Source organism: Calidris pugnax, unplaced genomic scaffold, assembly GCF_001431845.1.
Source record: "Calidris pugnax isolate Ruff unplaced genomic scaffold, ASM143184v1 scaffold17, whole genome shotgun sequence".
In the NCBI taxonomy this organism is placed as follows: domain Eukaryota; kingdom Metazoa; phylum Chordata; class Aves; order Charadriiformes; family Scolopacidae; genus Calidris; species Calidris pugnax.
The window spans coordinates 4,830,849-4,846,333 of record NW_015090794.1 but is presented as its reverse complement, the minus strand read 5'-3'; the positions used below and the strand labels follow the sequence as shown (position 1 = coordinate 4,846,333).

At 44.9% G+C, this 15,485-nt stretch overlaps 3 protein-coding genes across 4 annotated transcripts; 1 reads left to right on the top strand and 2 right to left on the bottom strand.

Annotated features, from left to right (window-relative positions):
• Window positions 1–981: 981 nt before the first annotated feature.
• LOC106884702 (chromosome unknown open reading frame, human C16orf91) lies at window positions 982–1,976 on the bottom strand. Its single transcript, XM_014936227.1, has 2 exons — window positions 1,930–1,976; window positions 982–1,820 (listed from the first exon to the last, which is right to left on the bottom strand). The coding sequence occupies exons 1-2, from the start codon at window positions 1,953–1,955 to the stop codon at window positions 1,475–1,477; spliced, it is 372 nt and encodes a 123-aa protein (XP_014791713.1). The 5' UTR covers window positions 1,956–1,976; the 3' UTR covers window positions 982–1,474.
• Window positions 1,977–2,739: 763 nt separating this feature from the next.
• GNPTG (N-acetylglucosamine-1-phosphate transferase, gamma subunit) lies at window positions 2,740–11,016 on the bottom strand. Its single transcript, XM_014936642.1, has 11 exons — window positions 10,939–11,016; window positions 10,794–10,848; window positions 10,564–10,631; window positions 8,687–8,741; window positions 8,381–8,464; window positions 7,271–7,364; window positions 6,165–6,279; window positions 5,529–5,611; window positions 5,130–5,258; window positions 3,964–4,045; window positions 2,740–3,485 (listed from the first exon to the last, which is right to left on the bottom strand). The coding sequence occupies exons 1-11, from the start codon at window positions 10,985–10,987 to the stop codon at window positions 3,361–3,363; spliced, it is 939 nt and encodes a 312-aa protein (XP_014792128.1). The 5' UTR covers window positions 10,988–11,016; the 3' UTR covers window positions 2,740–3,360.
• Window positions 11,017–11,032: 16 nt separating this feature from the next.
• On the top strand, window positions 11,033–15,195 carry TSR3 (TSR3, 20S rRNA accumulation, homolog (S. cerevisiae)). 2 transcript variants are annotated; one of them, XM_014936643.1, is made up of 6 exons: window positions 11,033–11,158; window positions 11,290–11,500; window positions 12,268–12,461; window positions 13,245–13,418; window positions 14,797–14,860; window positions 14,940–15,195. In XM_014936643.1, exons 1-6 carry the CDS (start codon window positions 11,059–11,061, stop codon window positions 15,058–15,060), a joined length of 864 nt encoding a protein of 287 aa, XP_014792129.1. In that variant the 5' UTR covers window positions 11,033–11,058; the 3' UTR covers window positions 15,061–15,195. The 2 variants fall into 2 exon arrangements, with proteins under 2 accessions (XP_014792129.1, XP_014792130.1); XM_014936644.1 differs by having other exon boundaries at window positions 11,097–11,158; window positions 11,294–11,500.
• Window positions 15,196–15,485: the final 290 nt, after the last annotated feature.

The following is a 15,485-nucleotide window of genomic DNA, read 5'->3' as shown; positions in this document are numbered from 1 at the left end:
CGTGTGCGTCCGTCCGTCCGTCCGCCGGTGTCCCCCCCCGGCCGCCGTGTCCCCGCCGACACGGTCCGCGTCCTCCGGCGGCCCGGGGGAAAGGGGTGTCTCGGAAAAGGGCGCGCGGTGGGTGCTGCGTCAGCGGTGACGTGCTGCAGGGAAAGGGAGCGCGAGTTCCCCGGCGCCTTTAGAAGCCAGAGACTGAGCAGTTTTACTGTATAGTCTTTATTGAGCAGCCGTCGCGTCACCCGAGGACAAGGCACAGGCGGAGGGGCGGCGCATCACGGCCTTAAACACCGGGGTGCCGCGGCCGTGGGTGCCACAGAGCGGGGAGCAGCCGGGCCGACCCTTTGGTGCATGAAAATAAAGATCCAGGAAAACTCTTTAATTTGCCAGATGCTCCCCTGTGCGTGTCTCACCGGCAGCGCTCCGTGGCAGGAAAAGCTGAATCCCGAGACTAACCAACCCCAGCAGCGGCACCACACCGGCTGTACCCGATGACCGGGTGTCCCGTACCCTGCTCACTGGGTGTCACCTGGACTCAGCAGCACAGCCCAGCCGTGCTGGTGTTCAGCCGCAGCAGCAGCATCCGACACACAGGATGCCAAATCAGTTTTCTCTGCAGCTCCAGCCTGTCTCACTAGCCCCTGCCATGTCTGGTTTTTGGCTTGTTTGGAGTTTCTGTTTTTCTTTAATCGAGAAACCCCGTTTTGGATTTCTCCATCCCCCCCCCTAACTTCCAAGGGAGCTAAGTTGCATTAGTAGCTTGGCTTCTTCCTCTCCAGGAAAAAGTCTCCAGCCCGTGCATGTCTGAGTGTCTGTGAATCTGTAGGAAAAACTAGGTATTACATTGTTCAGTGAAACCTCCTCCCCACTGTAATGCAAGCCAATCCCTGCAATTCCCTGCAAAAACCTCTCCCACCAGTGATAATCACCCAAATCAGGCATGCCTCAAGAGTTCTAGCCCAGAAAGCAAGCACCAAGTATACCTTAAGGGCTTGAAGATAGTAATTTCTGTTATTTAGTGGAATTACAAAAATAATCAGAGCGCAAATAATCACATATTAATGAATCATACACTTACAGTTGTCTTCAACGCAAGTCGAACATACTCTGTGACTAGCAAAATGTCAAATGAAGGTCACCTTCAGTGGCAATTTTACAGACTTAGAGCTTGGCTACCTTAACACCCTTGTGCATCTGAGAAAAACAATCCAGGGCTGCACAAAACCCATCTGCAGATGCCACTCGGTTCACAACACGTTCCTGTTCGTCCCTACCCCGCGGCGCGGAGAGAAACCGCTCCTTGCGCTACCAGTGTGAATTACGACCCCCGGCCCAGCGGCAGGGGCTGAGGGAATCAAGGCTGTGAGGTAAGGCTGCCGGTGGGCTGGAAAAATAAACAAGTTTTCCCGTTAAAGTGTCAGTACCGGGCGAACACCGGCTGGCTGCCGGCAGCTCCCTCGCTGCAGCCGCGCTCCCGTCACTTCTCCTGCTGCGGCCCCAAGGAAGCCGCGCTTTTTGGGGCCGCATCGAGCGAATCCACCTCCTGCCCGGAGAAAATCGCCTCCAGCCGCTCGTCGATCTCCGTTTTCTCCCGGAAGACGGCCCAGAGCAGCAGCCCGCCGCACAGCACGCTGACGGGCAGCACCTTCAACCACGACCGCTCATGGTCGCTGCCCATGGACCGCCCGACGCTCCACACCCGCGGGCTGGCCTTGCTGGCCGAGAAGGGGATGGGCCCCTCGTCCTCCGCGCCCTCCTCCTCCGGCTCCCGCCGCCGCGACAGCCACCTCCGGGGGCCGGGCAGGCGCAGGGAGCCCCGCGCCCTGCAAAGACACACGCGTCAGGGGCGGGGGGACGGGACGGGACAGGACACACCGACCGGCACCGCCGGCGCCCCCGGCCCCGCTCATCCCGCCGCCGCCGCCGCCTCACCGCCAGCGGCCCAGCGCCCCGCTCATCCCGCCGCCTCGCGCGCACACCGGAAGCGGAAGCGCGACGGCGCCCGGCGGGGGTCCCGGCGGCTGAGGGACGGCCTGGCCGGGGCCTGCCCGGCGCCGGGAGAGCGGGGCGCGGGGGGGGGCGCTGGGCCGCTGGAGACACGACGATGCCGGGAACGGGGAACGGACGGGACAGCAGCGCGCTGAGGAAGCGGACAGCCGCCCCGGTGAGACCCCCCGGCAGTGCTGCGTCCGGCTCTGGGGATCTCAGTACAGGAAGGACCGTGGACCTGTGGGAGCGGGTCCGGAGGAGGCCACGGAGATGATGGGAGGGCTGGAGCACCCCTGCTGGGGGAACAGGCGGAGAGAGTGGGGGTTGTTCAGCCTGGAGAGGGCTCCGGGGAGAAGTTATAGCCCCTTCCAGTCCCTAAAGGGACTACAGGAGAGATGGGCAGGGACTCTTGACAAGGGCACGTAGTGATAGGAGGGGTAATGGCTTCAAAGTGGAAGAGGGGAGATTTAGATTAGATCTCAGGAAGAAATTCTTTACTGTGAGGGTGGTGAGACACTGGAACAGGTTGCCCAGAGAAGCTGTGGATGCCCCATCCCTGGAGGTGTTCAAGGCCAGGCTGGATGGGGCTTTGAGCAACCTGGTCTGGTGGGATGTGTCCCTGCCCTTGGCAGGGGGGTTATAACTAGATGATCTTTAAGGTCCCTCCAACCTAAACCATTCTATGATTCTATGACAATGGCTGGAGGCAGCGTTCTCAGCCTCCACCAGCTCTTACAGTAATGTTTCCACAGCTGGTGTTGGAAAAGTCCACTTTATTTCATATTACATACAGAGAATTGCCATGTATTCCCTTGACACAACTATTCTTTTATAACAATTTGGTATTTTCATAGCACCTTTCCATCAGACGCTGAACTGCTTTTCATTTTACCCACCCGCTACCCAAAGATGACATCCACTCCCGCGGGTGGCTGGGGTGGTGCATAATGCACTGCTGCAGCAGAAAACGTTTCTTTTTCTGCTAAAGTCTGCACAGAAAACATTTAAACATGCATATGAAATAACATGTTCTTAATATTGTGCATATTTCCTCTCATACAACATCTGATGGCATTGATCATGAACTATTTTGTATTTACACCATCCCTTACCATGCTTGATCCAGGAGGGGACTGGAGACACAGAATCTGTAAGCCTATGCCCAATACTGGCCTTAGGAAAGGAATTTTACAAACATTCTCAGAAACAAGCCACCTGTTCTCTGTGATGGCGAGCCCTCGCTCCATTATGTTCCTTTCGCTTTAGGGGCAGAAGTGAAAAACACTCGCAGAAGGTAAATCATTTTAGTGCCACGACACACGTTCCACTTGCTTGACATTCCCTCTGAACCTGCTGTTTACCACCCAGGTCTCCTCATACAGTCTCATTCCAAATTCCCGTGTCGCCATGAAGGTGCTCGTCATCCTTTGACCCATTAAGAACAGTTGTCACCGCAGTTGTCAGTTTGTGATTTTGATGTTCAACACTGGTATTTCCAGCTAAAATATTTAGTTTAAGACATTAGTTAATTCTGCTCTTGAACACCAAAACATTTTTGTTGCAGAATTCACTAAATAGTTTTGAAAGTCGTCATCTAGAGTAAGCTATGAATTCTGCTTTTGATTATACAGTTCCAATCTACAATAATTAAATGAACTACCAAACAAGCAGAAATACTGTGCAAGTAACACATAGTTTAAACATGCAGATAAAATGTTTTACAAGAATTCTAGTATTTTTTCCCTAGAAAGTCACCAATTTAGAAAGAGAGAAGAAAGTTTCTCAAAACAAAAGGAGCAAAAAAATTATGCGACTAATTTTAAGTATATTTGATTTGCTCAAAGGTTCATTGTTTTCTTGAGGTTATTCTGAACATAGAAGGCATAAATATATATTTCAGGGAAATTAAATTCTCCTTAGTTCATGTAATAATTCTAAATAGACAATAATGAAAAAGAACGGTACCAAAGAACTCACCAGAATTTCCTTTGTATGCAATACCATGCTGAGTCAATAAATCTTGAAGTCTTTTTAGTTCTTTAGAAAGTTCCTTGTATTCCTAAGAAAGAAAATACATTTAAAATGGCTCTCCCACTCTCCAAATGCGTACATAAAATAACGAGTTTATAAAAAACAATGGGTCTATGCACAGCTGTTACAGCTTTTGACTTAAAAGATCTTAAACTGCTTATTGCAAGAACAAGGTGCAGATTTTATAAAAACATATATTTCTATGTTGCCAAAACAGGAGCCAGCTTTTCCCAAGCCTGAGAGTAAAAATTAGGAGTGCCTTTTCTAACTATTTCAGATCTAGCCTCTAACTAGCCTTTTAGTACAGCACGAAATTAGAGTCAAAAGTTTGCTACAGGACTAGCCTTATTTTATTTTATATCATAACGTCTGGAAATTTGCACCTCCTCAGCTCTTGACCTAGAAACTTCCCGTTCCAGCTTTCAGCAGTTTTCTGTGAACTTACAGAGCCAGGGATTGCTTAGTACTTTTTACACTCAAACCACATATCTGAAATTTCAAAGCAGCCCCATTTTTTTTTACTGTGGGCGGGTTTTTTTCCCCTTCCATGTTCTCTTTCTGATGTTCAGCTTGCACTCTTTTAGGCTGAGCACACCTGTTTTCCCAGTTTCATTTCTGTTGCAGAAAGACTGTTGACACACATAGAAGCCATTCAGAAATGAACACAGCATAGAGCATTCTGCCTTTTGCTTGTGTAACAGCCAACGCCTTCTGACACAAGCCTGGGTAATTATTCACAGAGAGAAGTGTCAACATTCCCAAGGCTGGTTACACATTTATTTTCACCAGTAATTCCTTCCTATTTCCAGACTGAAAAAGCCCTTACAAGGTGTTCATAAACCCAAGCATTTACACTAATTTCTACATACTCTCCCTGTTTTCTTATTGGGCATTCAGTTGTGCTGATTTGTTTTTGACTTAAGGGCTAGAATAAAGATATCAAATCACTCTGTGTGCAGACTGTTACTGAAACCAGAAAAGAAGAAAAGATAATCCCATGAACAGATTTGAGCTGAATCCAAAGAGTATTTCCATAACGCTGTCACACTAATACTGTCATACAGCAAAAAAGTTGCAATTTAATTCCACATTGTAAATATTATGCTCCATACCTTACTGCACTTCTCCACCGTTTCAAATTCCAGACTTAATTTCTTATTCTGTTTCTCAACTTCCTTGTCTTCTGTTGCTTTTAGAAGTCCTGCTTCCTCAAAAATCTCTTTCAGTAATTTTTTGTATCCCTGAAAAAAGAAAGTTTCCAAAAGATGATACATCAATCCACTCCACTCTCATCTCTGCTTGTAATTTGCACCAGCTGCTCAAATTCCTCAGGCTTCACTTAGAACACATTACAGTTACCAGTCAATATAGCAATAACAAAGAACAAAAATTACTATTTGCCAACTGCAGAACAAATGCATCCATTCCACAAGGAGAAACTTTGGAAGCCAAGTTTGGCTCTTCCACAGTGATTGTTCTTCACCAAATGGAGATGGAAGACATTAACAGACCTGGTCAGTTATGAGCTCATCGTAGAGAAGCTGCTCTGCTTCATCCCACTTCCTTTGTAGTGCTTCAGTCAGAGTCGGATAAACTGAAAAATGGAAGTCAAGCCATGTCAAAACCAACAGCGCTGTCCTGCGTTAGTTAAATGCTCCTCCAGTAGCAGGCAAGCAAATTTGTTTTAAGAACTCAGTGTTTCTATACAGTCCACAGTCAGTACTGCTTTCAAGAGCTGGGGTTAAACTTAAATTCCACTTCACACATTCAAAGTTTCTGGAGAATGCCACCAACCAATTTTTTTCTCTTATTTCCAGCCGGCTGGCCTCCTATTTCTTTGCTGAATGTAATTCTAGCTCTCCTTTTTTGTAATGTCAGTAAATGAGCAAATACTACAGGGCTTATTCCTACAACCAGTCCAAGAAAAAAGCAAAGAACCCCTCACTGGCTCTATACTAGCCGTCCCAATTTATTTGAGAAATACCTGTGTGTTATAACGATTGGGATTTAAAATACACTTCATATTCTATGTTACATTTAATATTCATTTATATCAAGTTACAAACTCAAAGAACCTAAACATTGATGCTCTGAGGCTGGTGTAATATTCCAGCTGCTCCACACACACATTATTTTCTAAATCTTACCTAAGAGAGAGTGGGGATGGCACACGAGAGGAGTCTCAAATGTCAGAGAGTAAACACACGTACTTGGCTCAGACACATAAGCCAATTTATTGCTTTTTCCACAAACTAGATGAACCTAAACATCAGTAAAAACAAAGATGAGCAAAGTACCTCCACGTGAAACAGGACCAGCACTGGTTTGCTGTCTTCCAACGCCAGCAAATGCATTTCTTCACATACCATCACATCAAAGCCTCCAGTGCTGTCACCCACAGAAAAAGAATCCTAGCAAGCACATCTTCAAATGTGAAAATTGCTTCCCAATGGGAAATGATCCCCCCACCTATCATTGTTCCTTGGAGTCCCAAGCACCATATTTCCCTATTTTGTCCCCTATCCCATCTTCACATTAGTTATTACTCCAACTATACATCCCTCTCTCAAGTATTGTCACCCATCATTGTAACAGCGAAGCATCTCCTGCACAAAAAGCAGCCTGTTGTGAACTATATGGAATCGTTAACTCTTCATGATAGTGATCTATGTCCCCAGGGAATGCGAGGTTTAATTCATTAAAACACAATAGGCTGGCATCTTGAATTCAACAAATTGCTCTGTTTAAAATTAATTGTGAACTATATGGAATCGTTAACTCTTCAGGATAGTGATCTATGTCCCCAGGGAATGTGAGCTTTAATTCATTGGATCTGTAAAACACAATAGGCTGGCATCTTGAGTTCAACAAATTGCTTTTTCCTACCATGAATTAAAAAGGACTCTATGTTCCTACAGTAGTGATAATACCAGAATATTCCACTCTATCAAGGAAAAAAAGGCATTAAAAGCAACCAATGTGATAATACCAGAATATTCCACTCTATCAAGTAAAAAAAAGGAGTTAAAAGCAACCAATAAGAATCCATAAGTAAAACTTCTTCAAAATTTTATCCTGATTTTAGCCTCCCTCCTCCATCCATTCACCTGGCTCCTACAGCAATTCATCTTTATGTTTTATACCACATCTTAAATGATGACTTCTTCAAGGTAGGAATGTTTCAGTGCAGAGAATGTCATGAGTGTGTGTAGAGACCATGCTGTCTGAATTAGCGTAGTCTGGGTTATGATACCTTTGTCTGTCTGTTCTTGGTTTCACATGAGTCTCCTTCCCTCATCCACATCCCAACAAATGTGTTGTTTTCAATTTCCCATTCATGCCAGATTCTGAAAAAAACAGGACATCATTTTATTTTGTTACTGGAAAGAAAAAGGTGAGCACTCAGGAAGAAAAACAGGAATACCTTTACACCCTGTTCAATTTAACTGTATATATTCATTTTTGTTGTTTAATATTTCCATTCCTGACAGCCAAGACCTTATAAACAGTGCAGTTTGGTATCCAGGCCACTATATGGAGCACATCAACATTACTTTGAGAGCACAGCTTTGGATCACCTTTCAGTTTGCAAACCATTTGCACTTACAAATCTGTGTTTAAATCCAATAAAATATAATCAATCCCACAAAAAAAATTCAAAAATCAAATTCCATGATGCCAAGTACCCTGCACAACTCACATTGTTTGCAGTATTTTAGTGCTGGTGAGGGCACCTACAAAAACTAGCCTCTACTGCTGCATCTTGATGTACCCTTTTCCTCTCATATTGGCTCACCAATTATAGTGTGTGTAAGAAAAAAACGAGACATCTATATATAAAATATTTAGAAAGGCAGTGATTTTAAAGCAGTGCCCAGGTTTATAAATAAATTTATTTTAGGTCTTATGATTTGAATACTCTGGGTTTTTAAATCTTTGGGATACTTTTGGGAGTCTACATTGAGTCTTTTATTACCTTTTATTAAATTTGTTGAACACAACAACTAGGCATAAAGCACTCATTTCATTTTGTAAGGTTATATGCACTTCAAAGTGAAAATAGTTAACAGACACGAAATCTTGGTTAATAGAAGCTGTAGTTACACATTATTGAATTTCTCACATGAACACGTCACACCTCAGTTGGCACTAGCTATTAATCAGCCTCCAGCTAAAACAGGTTAGTATTTATCAACAAAAAAAATCTGAATTTTTCAAGACAGGGTATTTTTATGCATAACACCTTGGGAACTACTATGACCTGACCAATAAAAGAATCTTAAATTTTAAAATTGCCTCCTTTTTGACAATATAATGGTCTGCTAACAACATAGGTAAAACTTAAAGGTTGAAAAAGCCTCACCCCAAAATCCCACTATAGGCATTCCATCGAAAAGTCTGCTCATGCTGAGTGACATTATGGAAAGGACAAAACTCATATTTGTACCTTAAAAGAAAAAAGAAAAGAAAAAGAAAATAAGAAATGTTTCAGACTGAAATAAAAAACGAAAAGTCTGCTCATGCTGAGTGACATTATGGAAAGGACAAAACTCATATTTATACCTTAAAAGAAAAAAGAAAAGAAAGTAAGAAATGTTTCAGACTGAAATAAAAACCTACTTTGTTCCTAATAAATATACAGAATCAAATATCCAAATCTGTTACTCACGTGGATTCCACAAAACTGAAACACTTGCCAGCAAGCCTGAAGAGATGTGCAGGGCCTAGAAACACCACAAAATGGCATCAAGGAAGAATAATGTTCTGGTTAAATTTAAGCACGTTACTGTGGTGACAAAACTGTAAGGACTATGTGACAAATTTAGTTTTCTGCTGTACATAAGGAAATTTGTATCTTCCATATGGATTTCTGCAAGTTCCCACCAGTGCCATATAAGTTTGCATCATGATCTTTAACATTCTTCATCTTCAGTAAGTGAAACAGATAAGCCTTTTTCTATGATAGAAGTAAGAAACCTGTACACAAACAAACTACTGTTTAGAATGAGTAAGTGAAACAGATAAGCCTTTTTCTATGATAGAAGTAAGAAACCTGTACACGAACAAACTACTATTGAGAGGCCAGATCCATAGAAGGAAGCATCAGTGCAGATCTCCCCAAAAATCTAACACTGAAATCACTAGGAGTCTTGCTTGGTGGCCGACTGTCCCCAAAATCATGCAAACTCCTCAAGGTTACACTGGTAAAGCCCACCTGCTCAGAAGATCAACAAAGCTGCATATTAAGTTTGGCCAAGATTCTCTAACTAGAGATTCCTTTCCACAGTTTGCCTTCACGGTCTGATCTAGTTAGTACTCAACAAGATACAGTTTTTAGTGTCAGACAGGTCAGCAGTTACAGTTCTGCTAGAATTGACTATTCCAGCCTTGCTGGCAAAGGAATCTAAGAGAGGTAACTTGTTATTTGAAAGAGGGCCAAAAGTTCTCAAGTATGTGCTACAGGGGTATTTCAGTAGGGTTTGTCCCTCTGCCACGTGCAATCTGGGCCTCAGTGATCAGGATGCTCTCCCCACAGAGGAAGAAAAGCAAATCTGAATGTCCCTGAGGAACGTGTTAAACTCGTATCTCCATTTCCTTACAGGAATTATTACCCCAACTCTCCTCTAAAAGAAGAGAATGAGGAAGGTTTCCATAGTAAAGCAGTAGTTGTACAAGACAGGGTTTCACGCTCTAGATTTCAGTTCCACAGACACAGAATTTTTGGTCACACAGAAGTTCCCACATCCAGGAAAGAAGGATTTCTAGAGTATTGTGCTTTTAACCTTTTTTCTGCTGTTTTTGTCATCTTTCCATTCAGCATTTTAACTATTACTAATCCCATGTCTCTCACTATTTCACTTTTCACGTGCAGTACATGTAGAATTTATACATTTGATTTGAGTTTACAAAACATGACAGAAGACATCAAGCATAACCCCGTTCAGTGTCACCGTACCAAAATGCCTTTATGGAACCTGAACAAGGTTTAAGCCTGTCCCTGAGGTTAGCAGAGAGACATTTCCTTTTGCATTCAATGTTTATTTTATCTATTCTGCTCCATATACGGTCTAGATTTTTTTTGGATTCCTGTTTATTTTGCTGAAGTGGTGGATTTACAGCAGCACCCAGGCTTTGGGTGTGAAACTGGACCTCTGTGACCTGTTCCAAGACTAGTCTTAGGGCTTTTTTAAAAACAAATTTTTGAGTATTAAGTACTACCAGATGACGGGATGACTTTTAGATGGCAATCTCAAGGATGTCAGGTATTGTTTCAAGGAGAAAAAAAGTTTTTAGTAAGGATAGGAAGGATCTGTACTGGCTCAAAAGACACAGAATGAAACATATGGCTAGCATGGTAAGAAAAACCAGCTCTGGCTAACCTAGGTTTTAACCCTTCAGGAGCACAGTAAAATGTATTTGCCTCTTCCTATTTTCCATGAAGCTGATGAAGTAAAATTACTCTTTGTCCGCACACAGTCAAGGCAGGGGAGTTTGCCAATGGCTGTCACTGAACGCTGGCAACTACAGAAAAGGCACCGCACGTACCCGACACCGCGGACGGGGACACCTTCGGCTGCAGCCTGTTCGTCTGCGGCAAGAACGGGTTATTCAACCTTTCAGAGGAAGGAGAGTTGCGGGTTTCAGGCGGAGCTGTGCACCGGGCCGTGCTCACACCCTCCCCCCCGCCCGCGCCCCGACACCCACGGCGGCTCCCCCGGGGTGATCCCACCACCGGGACGGGGCGAGCGGGTTGGGGGGGGGAAGGAGCCGCCTACCCAAACGTGTTCGGTTCCTCCACGATCTTCATCTTCCCCGCGGCGGCGAAGAGACCTGCCGGGCAGAGAGCGGTTACCGCAGGCGGCGAGCGGACCCACCCGTCGAGCCACCCCCCCGCCCCGCTCCGCGTCCCCCCGCGCTCACCCAGCGCCGCGCCCAGCGCCGCCGCCAGCAGCAGCCGGGCGGCCGCCATCGCCTCTTCCGCTGGAAACGGAAAGGGCGGCGGGACGGAGAGGGGCGGCCGCTCCGCCCAGACGCGGCGAGATGGAGCGGGGCCGGCGGGCTGAGCGGCGGAGGGGAGGCCGGCGGGGCGGCCATCGCGGCCTCGACACCTTCGCGGCGGAGGCGGAGGCCGCGCTGAGGGGTGAGAGCAGGCCGCAGCCAGGCCGCACCGTGTGGGCCCTGGCAGGGCGGTGGGCTCCGAACCGGGCCCGGTGAGACGGCGGGGGTGAGCACTAATAGTCACTAGCGAGCACTAATGGCTGCCGTTTTCAGCTAGCCTGGAGGGCGAGGAGGCGGGCGAACCGGAGGCGAAGAAGTTCCCCTGCCCCCTCGCCATGTGGGAGCTCGGACACTGCGATCCCAAGAAATGCACCGGGAGGAAACTGGCCCGAAAAGGGCTGCTCCGCACCCTGCGGCTCCGCCAGCGGTTCCCGGGGCTGGTCCTCAGCCCGCTGGCCACCGAGTGCGTCTCCCCCGCGGACAGGTAGGGCCCGGGGCCGGCCGAGCCCCTGGGCTGCGGTGGTGGGACCTTGGGGAGAAGCCTTGAACCACCGACTGGTGGCCAAAACCGCGCTGCAGAGCGAGCTTGCCCTTCCTTTTACATCGTGTTGATGCCCGAGCGTGAGAAATAGAGCCGTCTTATCAAATCAGGCATTTTTTACTCAGCTGGAATGGGGTGAAAAAAAGCACCTGTAGCTGCCAGTGAGAAATCAAAGCCTGTGGTTTGTAGGTTGGTCTGTTTAGAGTCATGGGCCAACAGCTACTGCAGTTTTTATGGCTCCATATTCAAGTTCTTCAGCTGGGCAGCATGGTGCAGTAACGAGAACATGTATTTGGGGGAAACGCTGAGAACTTTCTCCAAACGTGCCTGCAGAATTTTTATACAGAAGTATTTACTCAGAGAAAAGATTAGTCTCTAGAGGCTATGGGACAATCTCAGTCTTTAAAGAATTTGAACGTTACTATTAACCACACTTCCTCCACATTTTTAAGCCTAGAATTTTGCACTTTCAGTCTGAAACACAAACTTTTTTTGCCACCTGCATGTTCAGCAGCAAAGCACGTTATTATTCTTTCTCATTACATCTGTATTTTAGATTTTTGTAAAACCTATGCTTTTTGATTGACGGAAGGGGGGCTTGTATGCAGATCTGTTGCCAGTATAAAGTGGCAATTTTAATTCTCACTTAAACTTGCTCTATCAGTACGATGATAAGAATTTTTAACTACAGTGATATTTCTTCTTTTCAGGCATGTCATTGCCCAGAGTGGAATTGCAGTCATAGATTGCTCTTGGGCCAAACTAGAAGAAACTCCCTTTCAGAGAATGAGAGGAGGTCACCCGCGGCTGCTGCCCTACTTGGTGGCTGCCAATCCCGTCAACTACGGCCGCCCGTGCAAGCTGTCCTGCGTGGAAGCTTTTGCTGCAACATTTTGCATTGCTGGTAGGCTGAAATGTTTCTGGTGGGAAAAACATCACCAGCAATCCCTAATAAATCAGAAGAGATCTCTGCAATAGAATAAACAGTGATGCCATCCCGCCGGTCATCACGCTGTTGAGTTTGGGATCAGATTGTCTGGGTTTCTTCCAAGTACTTGTATCTGGTGGCATGGAGGTATCTGGGGGGTGTTCAGGTCAGCTGTTGAACAGGACGCACAAACTGATGATCCTGGTTTTGTCAGGATGGCACTTGATGTTAGAAAAACTGTTTGAAAAAAGCCAGAGAAGCCAGAGGGTGAACACTGAGGCACTTGTGCCTTGATGAGAGGTAACGGCTGCCTGTTAATGGGGGGGGTGTCTGGTTAAAAACAAAAGAAATTGCCCCCTCTTGTGATGTTTTGCAAAATCATCCCAGAATTTCCTTGACAACTGAAGGGACATGCTCTACTGTACTGCACACATCAAATTACTGTATGTACAACTGCTCTTACTGAAGGACTGTGGGAGCCGGAGCCTGAATTGTTTGTTACCTGTACAAAGTAGTTTTATATAACGTTCACTAAAAGACTAGAAACTTTTCTTGGATTCAGTTAGATATTTTAACTTAAACTCAAATCTGAAAAGATTTTTAACTTTTTTAAAAGCCTGAATCCCTGAACACTGAAAAAAATTCTGGCAAACATCTCACTATTGTAGCAATACATATGTATGTACTGAACTGAGAAACCTGTGAGCTCAGGGAAATCTCACACTGAAAAAGAAACTGATCATTTATTTTCTGTTGTAGGATTCCCAGACCTGGCCACCATTCTTCTAAGGAAATTTAAGTGGGGCAAGACATTTATTGACTTGAACAAAAATCTCTTGGAAAAATACGCAGCCTGTCAGTGCCAGGAAGAAGTGCTGAGAGTTGAAAAGGACTTTTTAGCCAGTGCCCACGAAACAAAAGATGAAGAAATAGGTAAGAAAAAACAGACACCACCACCACCCCCCAACTAGCTTCCTTACAATCTTTTCCTTTACTCTCATGAAACTATTGGCAAGGCAGAAGGTAAGAGCTTTGTTGAGATGTGATGTTCTGTCTTATACTGTGTATTCTTCTCTTACAAGCGAGTTTGCCTATTTTTTTCAACTCACAAAGATGAAAATGACTAAAGCAATTTAATGCATATAGCAGGGTATGCACAGCTGAACTGTGGAGTGGTTACCCTGATTAAATTAAGGATATTGGAGAACTAAGGAGTAAAAAGAAAATACGATGCTTCCTCGTCTGATCTGCACATATTAAAAGCAGCTTGTGAGTAAAAAGACCAGTAATTCAGGAGGACTAGAAGAGAAATACAGGCATAGAGTCTGACAGCAAGTTAGGTATACATGAACTCAAGAAAGACCTTCAGTGGACATGTTTATATAATCCCTAATCAAGATGTTTAAGATCAGATAATGAAAATAACTTATAGTAAGTACAGTAGATATCCCAGTATTTCAGGCTGTTTTCCCAGGTGAGTGTTTGGTCTCATTCAAGACAGCAAGAAATAAAAGCCAAATCTAACAATCAAGAACATATGAAGAGATGCTCCTAGTTACTGTTTTCCTTTCACAGTGGTTAAATCCCATAAAAGTCAGACAGGGGATCACACTGTAAGGAGGAAGTAGACACCTTTAGTTTCTCTGCACTTCCATCTCTTTCCCAGGACACACTGGGCTGAGGGAAGTCATCCTGTTGTTTGATGGAAGCCTGACTACTGTTACATTAAACTAAAGACAGTTCTGAAGGGGCAACACTGCTCTGCCAAATAAACCACACTTCCACCCCCAATCGTGTATTTTCTGGATGGGCTGTGGTACCAAAGCTGTCATGCCTTGTTTGACTTCTCAGAGGTAACAGTTCTCCCCAGCTGTGGGAGCCAAAGTAAATCTAGCCATTTCCTTACTCAGCAAGAGCTACACCTGGACAGCCAGGCTTCACCTCTCAGTTGAAGTGAACTCACTAGCTAGCCCTCTAAGAACTAAACCATTCTGAGAATGGCCCACTTTTCTCACCAAAAGCCTTAGAAACCCATGTGTACAGTCTGACTGCCCCTAAAGAGCTAGTGAACCCCTTGGACCACAGGGTAAGGGCATGGAAAAGAGCAAAGACTAGAATCGGGGGACAGGACTTAACAGTTGTTTCTCACCTCCCCTAGTTTCTGACCAAACTGCTATAGTAAAATTACCAGAAAACTGAAACAGAATTCCTGTGCCTTCCCCCCCTGCCAATAATCTGAAATGAAAACTGAAGGCAGACCAATAAATATGCCACCTTCATCAATGTGTGTGTGTTTTCCTTCGTTTTCCAGATCCATTTGACGTTGACTCAGGAAAAGAATTTTCAAATCCCAACAGACCAATCAATTCTCCAGGGTAATGAAATTCAATTTAAATACTACTTTTCTTATATTATGAATTGTTTTGGTTTTAAAATTCTGAAAAATATTTCCAGACTAGCAGAAAGTGATGAAGAATCTGAGGAGGACAGCGTGAGCACTCCAGATGACGCCACTGAAAGCAGTGATGAGAGCAGTCCAGAAGATTCAACAACAGCCAATAAATCAACTACTTGAAAAGTAAAAAACCCAAACAAACCCAAAACCCCAACAAATGCACACAAACCCCCACATACAAGTACAGAACTCCCTCCCCCCAACAATCCCAAAGAGTTGTAACATCTTTATATAAAGAAATTTTCTTGTCAACAATTAAGAGTGTGGCTTGTTCACCTGTAACTCAGTGCTTAGCAAATGCCGTTCTTTAGGTGGAGCTCAGGCTGGATGGGGGCTTACAGGTCTATTTATGCACATAAAAACTTTATACTATTTAATTTTTAGGTAATTGTTTATGGAATTATTATGTAAAGAGCCTGAAGCTTATTTACAAGTTAAAAAAAATGTATTCTAATCAATGTGCCTGGAAAATGGTTTATAGGGATTATTTTCACCTAATAGTACCTTAAGTAAACCCTTCTAGGCTATATTTCAACAGGAAAACA